We start from the raw sequence: 11,060 nt of genomic DNA, 5'->3' as shown, positions 1-11,060 counted from the left end.
GGACAATTTTTAATATAACTCTGACTGGATTCGTTTGAAAGAATAGTCATATACACCTAGGATGCCTCGGGGGTGAGTAAAACAAGCTAATTTTCATTTTTAGGTAAACTAACCCTTTAATGTAACGAACTGGCCTGACTTGAGTCATTACAGTGTATTGTCATTCCGCAGGTGCATCACAGTGGGGGAGGATGATGGGGCTTGTGAGATTGTGCCCATAGATCCCTATTTTTATATCAAAACGTCACATGATCATTGAAATAGACTCGCAGCAGACACATTTATGACCTCTAGGCAGTGTATTAAAAAAATAAAGTCTAGCTAGACAGCATTTTGATGCCAAAATCACGTGAATGCTAAAAAATACTAGTACTATATCTAACAAATAATGCCTATCCACCACTTACAGCTCCAAAACCTCGGCATAAACCCAGCAAACATTGGGTTTAGCACCCTCACGATGGAGTCGGATAAGTTCATCTGCATCCGGGAGAAGGTGGGCGAACAGGCCCAGGTGGTGATCATCGACATGAGCGATCCAAATACGCCCATCCGCAGGCCCATCTCTGCAGACAGTGCCATCATGAACCCAGCCAGCAAAGTCATTGCTCTTAAAGGTAAGACACGGGCACTGAAGCCATTTGAAAAGTGTGTGGTGGTGGTGGGGGGGGGACACATTAAGGCATGGATTTTTGAAATGTAATGATAATTTTGGCATGAATATAGAAATTTCCATGAGGTTGTGTGTTCCTGCAACCCCCTCCCACCCCCTCAATGTATAACATGACTACAGTATCTTTGGCTGACTATATTTCTCATCGAGACAGTTTACTGTAACATAGTTTATGACTTTTGTAATGTCAAATGACATAATTATTTTAAAATAACCTCCATAATTCCAACAAGTTTATGTTCATATTCTCAACTGTCTCGTTACGTATTAAAGCTTCTTGCTGTAATGTTTTGGTTAAGAATAGCTTTTAAAATGCTCAATGGAAATGTCTTGCCATCATAAATGCTTTGTCTGTTCTTGCTTGTTTTTGTTCTCTTTTTATTTTTTTGTTTCTTACTGCTTTCTTATGTTTGCAGACGGTGAGTTGAATTTCATCTATCCTGAGTTGTGGGATTTTGAATTGTGAAATGTGGGGTCAATCTGAATGCCTTTGTTGAATGATAGTTTAGCCATGTAAGGAGGGGGTTGGGATTGTGTAACATGCATGTAACACGGCAACAGCCTGTTTTTCCTTGTTTAGTGTAAAATTAAATACATTTTGTTGTTGTTTGTTGAAGCAATATTCAGCGCTTTATGTATTTATTTTTGTTTTGGCACTTGGCAGATTACTGTAAATGCAATGCAAAGGATGAATATGTCTGTAAACTGATAGATTTGCAAGGCAACTTTCTAGATATACTTCACTCCGCGAGTCAGCTGTAAGAGTGAAGAGTGGATTATGACCTTGAAAATACTGAGATAAATACTGAATGTTGTAAGATTGTCTTACAGTTGCAGTTCTGTTTTGTATATGATTATAATGATTTTTGAAATCTTGAGTATTCAGAAGTTTGGGGTTAGTAAGATTTTTTTAAAGAAAGATATCAATACTTTAATTTAGCAAGGATACATTAAATTGAGCAAAAAATGACAGTAAAAACATTTTCAGTTTTACAAAAGTTTTCTATTTTAAATAAATGCTGTTCCTTTGAACTTTAATCTGACGAAATCCTCAAAAAAAAATTAAGCAACATTTTTAACATTGATAAATGTTTCTTGAGCAGCAAATCAGCATATTAGAATGATTTTTTTTTTAAGGATCATGTGACACTGAAGACTGGAGTAATGATGCTAAAAATTCAGCTTTGTATCACAGGAAAAAATTACATTTTAAAATATATTTACTTACATTATTTGTTTTATTCCTACTGCAATTTCTATTTTAAATAAGGCACAATAGTTGTATTAGTATATTGTATTTTAGTCTCTGTTTATTTATTTATCTTTAATGGTGTCTTTTTTAGACCAATTGTGTTTTGTTTGTTGTGTGTGATTTTGTATTGTGTATATGTGAGCCTTTTACCTAAGACACATTTCTATCACTGGTTGATAGACAATAAAGTTTTTGATTCTTGAATCTTCAATCTTCAAATAGAAAACAGCTCTTTTAAATTGTGGCAATATTTCACAGTTTTACTGTTTTTACTTTTTTATTTTTTTTGACCAAATAAACCCCAAACTTTTGAATGATAGTGTATTCATACTGAAATTTAAGCCTTGAGAGTTTATATAATAAATGCATTTCTTAGTAATATTCAGAATTTATGGTGTTTTCCCCCTCATGACATTGTAATGTACAAGGCCAGATGTTTTTTTTGTTCTTTTGTTAAATAAATTACAAATAGTGGTTCACAGAAATTAAATCAAATATACAGTGACCCCTAAAATATTTGGACACTTTAAAGGTCTAACTGCCATTGCAAAATATCAAATCAAGTGCAGACAAAAGCATCTGCAAACAAATCATACTTCAACCTTTCTCAGAATTAATTTGATTTTTTTATGGCTGTTTGAAGTCCAAATACTTTCTCAATTTTATTTAAATGATTTGCTTTGATTAAAAAGTGTGCTTCTGCTAACTTCCTTTGAAATAAATGCTGCTATTTTATTTTTATTGCAGTGACATTCATTAAGTGTGGCTTTAAGTGTCCTAATGCATTTTGGGGACACTGTATTTTGATAAAAAATACAATACATATCTGCAGATTTAGCCAATTGCAGTCCACATTTTAGGCGAGAAAAAATTTATTCTCGCATACCTGAGGTAAGGTGATTCATGTGATTGCAGACAAGAATAACATTATGGCTTTGAATTTTTTTTTTTTACATGAAACAATCTGCAGAGTATAGGCACATGAGTTCTTTACTAATGAATAATTGATAAGCTTACTAGATTTAGAACAAAAATTGTCCTAATTGCAGATCAAAACTCAGCTTGATGTTTGTAAATGTTTGCAGTGTTTGTCCTGTAGCTGTTTCTTTTACATTGTAACTGCTTTGTCATGTTGTCCATATCTGTTACTTTACACTTACGATTTAACATACACATGTTGTTAGCATTACGCTTGATGTCTGTATGTTAACTAATTTAAATCACACCATTTATGAACTAGCCAACAAAAATTGTCGCAGTCTTTTTTCAAATGACCCCTGTTCCTGAATTTCAGCTGCAAAAACCCTTCAGATTTTCAACATTGAAATGAAGAGCAAGATGAAGGCCCACACCATGACCGAGGACGTTACATTTTGGAAGTGGATCTCTCTCAATACCGTAGCACTTGTGACAGACAATGCAGTCTATCACTGGAGTATGGAAGGAGACTCACAGCCCATCAAAGTCTTTGACCGACATTCTAGTTTAGCAGGCTGTCAAATTATTAATTACCGCACTGACGCCAAACAGAAATGGCTGCTTCTGATTGGAATTTCTGCACAGGTACAAATAACGATTTGATTTGCAATGTTTAATGCACAAAAATTGCCTTATCTTTTCTCATTAACCTGCATGTCACAGTTGGTGGTGTTTTTCTGCTGAAATGCCATTTTTAAACCTTTTCCTGTAAGCAAAACCGTGTTGTGGGCGCAATGCAACTTTACTCAGTGGACAGAAAGGTGTCACAGCCGATCGAAGGCCATGCTGCTGGATTTGCTCAGTTTAAAATGGAGGGAAATGCTGAGGAATCCACACTTTTCTGCTTTGCTGTTCGAGGACAAGCTGGAGGAAAGGTCTGCTTATTCTTTTGAAATGAACGTCCGTAATTATGTCTTTGCATCCAAACAAGTGTAAATTTAATGTCGCCTCAGTATTTTTTTTTCCACACTAGTTGCACATTATTGAGGTTGGAACACCTCCGTCAGGTAATCAACCGTTTCCAAAGAAAGCAGTCGACGTGTTTTTCCCTCCAGAGGCCCAAAACGATTTTCCGGTTGCCATGCAGGTATTCATAGTTTGAATATTTAATGAATATTATTAAAATTTGTCTGTTGGGGCGTTAGGTTTAACCACAAAATTTCCATGGCCATCAGAACAGAACAACAGCTCTTTAAAAAAATAAATAAAAAAAAAAAAAAGTAGGGGGGGGGGGGGGGATATATATATATATATATATACATACATACATACACACACACAAATATATAAAAAAAATGTTTTCAAATAAAAAACAAAAAAATTATAGAGCAGAATATATTTTTATAAAACAAATATTAATTTATAACATTTATAATATTAGCTAATTTGTGTCTTATTTATTTACTTAATGCATCTTCAAAAAGTAGGAGACTCGCTTAAGTCTCTGCTTTCTTGTCTTCTTCTAGATAAGCTCCAAGCATGATGTTGTCTTTCTCATCACCAAATACGGCTACATCCACCTGTATGACCTTGAGATGGGCACCTGCATCTACATGAACAGGATCAGTGGAGAGACCATTTTTGTCACTGCTTCTCATGAAGCCACATCTGGCATTATTGGCGTGAACCGGAAGGGACAGGTACTGACCGCTTTATCTTGCAGACAATAAGAAGAAAGTGGTGCATTGGTTTTGTTTTAGCTTGAACATTTAGGCTTGATTGGTCAGCACATTTGAATGGAGCAGCTGAGCTAGTTCCAGACAGACACCAGGGGTTTGGTTCTGTGTAGTTAGTCTGTGCAAACACACTAGTTTGTGTTCTGTAATCTACTGTAACGGGATGCCATCAGTTGATGAATTATTTTGGAGCTCAGATCCAAGTGTCATTAAACATGCAGAGAGAGCGCAGAAATGTGATCCCTGCTAATTGTTACTCTCCCTTTTGTTTTCCCCTTCTAATTAAAGAAACCTGCAACAATACATTTATTAATCTGTGTTAATGTTAGTTAATAAAAAAGACAATCGTTCAGTGTTTGTTCATGCTTTTGTTGCTGTTACGTGACGTAACTTTGTCTGACTAGGGGCGAGATGTGGGCTGATGACATAGTTTCAGAATATATATATATAATATATACGGATTCGTTGTACACATGAAAACGCAAGGGCAGCGTTTTCAGATTTATCCACTCTGGGACACGGTTTAAAACAATATCGGTTTCACTCTTGCAAAATGCCGGATCCATGTGGGTGAAACGCCTATACGATACAAAATGTATGCGTATACAGCTAAACGCGTCTCTGTGTTAGCTGGCAATATAAAATGAAGAAAAACTGTGAACATCACAGTAATTTTAACACAGTTTTCAAAACCTTTTCTCGTGATTCGTAAGTTAAGCAATGTTTTAATAACATTTCTACTTCAAACTGCAGTATGCGTTAGTTGATAAGATTGAATCATTTCCTTTGAATCGATTCATAGCTGAATTGTTCAAAATTGCTCACCACAGGTCATTTCATATTACTATATAATATTTTTTAAATTAAATAATGTTGGTAATGTAAAATTATAGGTAAATGTAGGCGATGCTCTATTACTGTTTATTATATTGTTGAATATAAATGAAAATGGTAATGTAAGTTTTGTTCATTTAATTAAAAATGCATGTAAAAAACATGCAAGTTATTTATTTGCATTAAATTTATTACTTGCATTAAACATTTTGAGTTCACTTGGAAGTGGCTGTTTGTTTGAAATGATGGTAAATTTATTTATTAAAAAAAATGACTGTGGATATGGAAGTGTTTCATGTTGGAGATTTCATGTTGTGTTAACAAAAATGTTAATATTATGAATATTTTGATCAAAAATATTTTTCCCTATTTGATTTTTATTTTAAACTATATTACATATACCTATATTACCCTATTCCAATCTCAGTGCCTGCAGTCCGTAATGCATTAGGATGCTGTAACTGGGGATGAAGGAATCCTTGTAAATAACAGCGTTTGTTGAGCCCTCGACACGTACAGTGAGAACAGTATGTGCCACTCAGTAGGAGGTAGAGACGGCCACTGTAATCCTCTTACTGCAGTCTGCACTGTGTTCACTCGGCTTCAGTCACTGACTGATGACCAGCTCTCTCACAGGCTGTGCTGCAAACTTTAATAAGTGCATAATGAGATATCAGCCCATTCATGTATGCATTGCCCTGAGGGTCGCTTTAAGAGTTTATGGGCCCAGATCAGCATCATTTGGAGCCAATCAGTGCATTATTAGGTGCTTATGAATAGAGATTATCCAGCATTAGCACTAATTTGGTAATGCAATGGAGATTATGGGCTGGTCTTGGCGCACAGAGATTTGTTTATCTGAGAAAGCCAAACAAACTTCACAACAAGCATTACTGATACTGAAAAGATCCATATTACAGAAATGGTGCTCATAGGTGGCTTGAGGCCGTATGGCATGGGATTGATGCTGGAACACAATTTCAGTAGTTGGTATAAATAAGTGTAAAATTAATGAGTTTAGAAAACACTTACAGTTAAAATGTTGTTAAACACAGTCTGCATTCAAATATTTTTAAAGGAAACTCAATTAATATATTAAAACAATTTAAGAATTTATCAAGTAATGATTCACTTTATCAGAGAGCTATGTATGTATATATATATATATATATTTCAAAAACATGCTTTTTAACTTTTAATTCATGAAAGAAGTATCATGCATAATTTTTCAACATTCATAATAAGAAATGTTCTTGAGCAGCAAATCAGCATATTAGAGTGATTTCTGAAGGATCATGTGACACAGAAGACTGGAGCAATGCTGCTGAAAATTCAGCTTTGCCTTCACAGGATTAAATGACATGTTAAAATGTATTAAAGAGGTGGTTCAGTGTTTTTTTTTTCTAGGCTTGATTGTGTTTATGGGGTGCAGTCTAACGTGTTAATGCTTCGTTTTTTTTTAAAAAACACATTATTTTTCACACAATTTACCTTTATTCCACACCACTGTGTCCCTTCTCTGAGAAACACGCTGATCAATTTCCTGCTTTTATGAAGCCCCGCCCCTCAGAAATAGGCGATGGGCTCTGATTGGTTAGCTAGCCCAGTGTGTTGTGATTGGCTAAACCGCCTCTTGTGCTCGTCTAAGCTCCGGTTGTATTGTAAACAAAGGCATCGTTAATATCGCTTATTAGTTTGAGCCCGATTGAGAAGCATGTGAAAATAAGTGGATAATTGTAACAGTTCATTGCTGGAGCTGAGCTAAATGAGAGTGAGAGAGAGAGAGAGAGAGAGAGATGCAGAGCGTGTGCAGAGCAGGAGGACGCGAGGAACAGTATTAAGAACCACTGCTTTAGAACATTGATTTTGAAACTTGTGAATCCATTAGAATCGTTAGAAGACAGAATTGCGATTCATATATGAACAGATTTTTACGTGCACCTCTAGTTTTCTCTAAAGCAGCACAGCATGGCCTCGCCCCCTTTGCTGCCTTTTCCCGAGGGCAGGGTTTATCTGGGGTTGTTACGTCACGAACCCAGGAAATAACTTGTTGTAGTCCCTACCAGCTGTTTTTGTAGGCAGTAAACTGCCAGAATTTTCAAAGACGATATCTTTTGCATTGAACTTTTAGCGCCGCAACTTTGCTGATATTGTTTATGCTCAAACAGCAACATTACACACTAACTAACGTTAAAAAAGTGAAATTGCATTCAACCACCCCTTTAAAATAGAAAAGTTATTTATTTAAAAAATAATTACCCTCCCCAAATTATAATTGTTTAATTCGTAGTGTGAATTATACTGTCAATGAGTGCGTTTACATGCACGTTCTTAAGCCGATTATGCTCAATAAGCCGAAAACGCACTTGGTCATGTAAATGCGGTAACCCGTTTTCTTTTATCGGAGTACTGTCATAAACGGCGTAAGCATAAACCGGTTGCAACAGGTAGTTTTTTTTTTTTGCCTCTTACTCCGATTTCGCATGGCATGTAAACGCTGTCGGCTTATTGAAGTGCGCATGTGTGATACGTGTCAGGAACGCATCGTTAGCGCAGATTTAAGAGCGTCTAGACAGAGCAAACGTCTTGCAGTAAAGAAAGAAGGAAATATATCACAAAAGCAGACTTTTTCATGACTCAGAAAATTATAAAAATGTGTTATCTCATGCAGCAGAAGTAGAAGTGGTTCAGTCACAATGCTGCGTTTATAAACTGCATGAGAGGATAATATATGAGCTGTAAGTTTCCCGACATGTTGCAAGTTGACATGTTGCAAGCTTAATTTAACATCACAACTGACAAATGTTTGGAATACTTTGAGTCAGATAAGCAAATGATTATATTTTGATGTCACTACAGGGAAATAACCTGATTTATTAATGAACCCATGTAAACAGCTTACTTGCGTTGTCAGGTTACTGATGTGCATGTAAACGGGGAAAACTGGTTATTTTAATAAGCTGATATTTGTGAGTTATCAGCTTTATGGTGTGCATGTAAACATGCTCAGTGTCTGCATTCTGTGTCTGACACGGTCTTTGTCATTTTTTTTTTATCAGGTGCTGTCTGTGTGCGTTGAGGAAGAAAACATCATCCCTTACATCACTAACGTGCTGCAGAACCCTGATCTGGCCCTCAGGATGGCCGTCCGCAACAACTTGGCAGGTGCCGAGGAGCTCTTTGCTCGCAAATTCAACAATCTGTTTGCTGGTGGAAACTACTCTGAAGCTGCCAAAGTGGCTGCCAATGCACCAAAGGTACAGCAGTCTACATCACACAACCTGACGCCTGTTAGTCTTTGTCAGGCAAATGTTGGGGTTTCTGATTGGCTGTTGGGTTCTTGCAGGGCATCCTGCGCACCCCAGACACCATCCGTCGGTTCCAGAGTGTTCCTGCCCAGCCCGGTCAGACTTCACCCCTGCTGCAGTACTTTGGGATTCTGCTGGACCAGGGCCAGCTGAACAAGTTTGAGTCATTGGAGCTTTGCAGGCCCGTCCTGCAGCAAGGCCGCAAACAGCTCCTGGAGAAATGGCTGAAAGAAGACAAGGTAGATCCTCTTCTGAGTAAATATATAGCCATAATGGATGAAACAAAGTCATATAAAAAAAACTATAAAATAGACCCCAGGTTTCATACATGGAAAACTTGGAAATATCAGAGAATTATAATATTGTGCTTTGTGTTTCAGGCATGGAAACTCAATCTGTTCATAATAATTATTATTAATGATAATAATAATAATAATAATAATAACTTATATATATGACTTATCCATATATAATAAGAAATATATGGATAAGTCATTGAAATTGCTATAATGTTCTTTGCTGTAAAATATTTTATTAGAGATTTCTTTCTGTTTTAGAGTAAAAGTGAGTAAATCATTCTTTTTATTACCATTTTTTAAGAGATAATTCACCCAAAAATGAAAATGATGTCCTCATTTACTCCCCCGTATTTTGTTAATTTGTAAAAAAGTGTGAAACCCCTGATATCTCTATGAATTTATTGTTATTGTTGCTTAATATTATGATATGGAATGAAATCCTGCTGTTTTCGGTTCCTGCAGCTGGAGTGCTCTGAAGAGTTGGGTGATCTGGTGAAGTCTGTGGATCCAACTCTTGCGCTTAGCGTTTATCTAAGGGCCAACGTTCCCAACAAAGTGATCCAGTGTTTCGCAGAGACTGGGCAGTTCCAAAAAATTGTACTGTATGCAAAAAAGGTGAGTTTAAATGTTTTTCCTGGCACTAAATTTTACATTGCTCTATAAACTGCCCTATTTGTGTGAGCGATTTAAAATTTGAGCTCCATCCTCTAATGCGTGACCATCTGTGTGCAGGTTGGCTACACTCCAGACTGGATCTTCCTGTTGAGGAACGTCATGCGGATCAGTCCAGAGCAAGGCCTGCAGTTCTCCCAAATGCTCGTTCAAGATGAGGAACCTCTGGCTGACATCACTCAGGTCTAAGAGCATTGTTTATTTTATTTTATAAAAACTTGGACTGGATGTAACCATTTCTGATGATTAAGTAGGTGAACTTTTAATAACCAATGACTTTGCAAAAAATATTTTGTTTATTCTACAGATTGTGGATGTGTTTATGGAGTATAACCTGATCCAGCAGTGCACTTCTTTCCTGTTGGACGCCCTGAAGAACAACCGCCCCACTGAGAGTCCTTTGCAGACTCGTCTGTTGGAGATGAACTTAATGCATGCCCCACAGGTGCTCCCTACAAACATCACTCACCTCGCTTATGTCCCTTTTTTGCAAAATGTTGTGTGATAACAGGTTATTTTTTGTAATGATTTTGTCCTATTCAGGTGGCAGATGCCATCCTGGGGAACCAGATGTTCACTCACTATGACCGGGCCCATGTGGCTCAGCTGTGTGAGAAGGCAGGTCTTCTACAGAGAGCTCTGGAGCACTACACTGACCTGTATGACATCAAACGGGCCGTGGTCCACACCCACCTGCTAAACCCAGAGGTACGGCCCACAGTCTGCTTGAACTTTTGCACTCAATGGTACTGTGTCATTCATTTGCATTTATCTGAAAGGAATAAGACTCTGAAATGTTGATAGTTGTGTCATGGCTATCAGTATTTTGTGAGAACATGATACTTCTGCACTGATTGATGTGGTAATATATTGTGCTCTGGTTGCAGTGGCTGGTGAACTTCTTCGGCTCTCTGTCGGTGGAGGACTCTCTGGAGTGTCTGAGAGCCATGCTATCTGCTAACATCAGGCAGAACCTTCAGATCTGCGTCCAGGTGGCCTCTAAGTATCACGAGCAGCTCTCCACCCAGTCGCTCACAGAGCTCTTTGAGTCCTTCAAGAGCTTTGAGGGTAACAATGCTGAAACAATTTGAATGCACCATTAACTGATTGTTCTAAAATCAGGGCAGGACAATATAGCTTAAAGTATTATCTCTCTATTTATTATTTTTTTAACCATATTCATTGTGTACCTGATCTGACATGTCCATATAATTTTAATAACAGTATATTACTATGTTTTTACAATAAAGTGCTGCATGGACACTTCCCTGAACAAGTTTAAACAAGCGTTTTCAATTGATTACTTGATTACCATTTGAACTGAGTCATGGAAATGAATCAGATCTCATGAGCATAATGTGATTGTGT

General features: G+C 37.0%; 1 protein-coding gene across 4 annotated transcripts in view; it reads left to right on the top strand.

Annotated features, from left to right (window-relative positions):
• LOC107554261 (clathrin heavy chain 1) overlaps nucleotides 1-11,060 on the top strand; it is a 30,522-nt gene that overhangs the window by 5,631 nt on the left and 13,831 nt on the right. For 2 of the 4 annotated variants that reach the window (XM_016236719.1, XM_016236717.1), the window contains exons 2-14: nucleotides 405-617; nucleotides 1,090-1,092; nucleotides 3,220-3,488; nucleotides 3,617-3,778; nucleotides 3,877-3,990; nucleotides 4,370-4,543; nucleotides 8,473-8,670; nucleotides 8,760-8,960; nucleotides 9,483-9,635; nucleotides 9,753-9,875; nucleotides 10,000-10,137; nucleotides 10,236-10,400; nucleotides 10,580-10,760. In XM_016236719.1, coding sequence (XP_016092205.1) covers nucleotides 405-617; nucleotides 1,090-1,092; nucleotides 3,220-3,488; nucleotides 3,617-3,778; nucleotides 3,877-3,990; nucleotides 4,370-4,543; nucleotides 8,473-8,670; nucleotides 8,760-8,960; nucleotides 9,483-9,635; nucleotides 9,753-9,875; nucleotides 10,000-10,137; nucleotides 10,236-10,400; nucleotides 10,580-10,760 — 2,094 coding nt within the window. The remainder of the gene's footprint in view (nucleotides 1-404; nucleotides 618-1,089; nucleotides 1,093-3,219; nucleotides 3,489-3,616; nucleotides 3,779-3,876; nucleotides 3,991-4,369; nucleotides 4,544-8,472; nucleotides 8,671-8,759; nucleotides 8,961-9,482; nucleotides 9,636-9,752; nucleotides 9,876-9,999; nucleotides 10,138-10,235; nucleotides 10,401-10,579; nucleotides 10,761-11,060) is intronic. The other 2 variants (XM_016236720.1, XM_016236718.1) reach the window with 1 other exon arrangement.

Source organism: Sinocyclocheilus grahami, unplaced genomic scaffold (assembly GCF_001515645.1).
Source record: "Sinocyclocheilus grahami isolate Dianchi unplaced genomic scaffold, SAMN03320097.WGS_v1.1 scaffold496.1, whole genome shotgun sequence".
NCBI lineage: Eukaryota > Metazoa > Chordata > Actinopteri > Cypriniformes > Cyprinidae > Sinocyclocheilus > Sinocyclocheilus grahami.
This window is presented reverse-complemented; position numbering and strand designations above follow the sequence as displayed.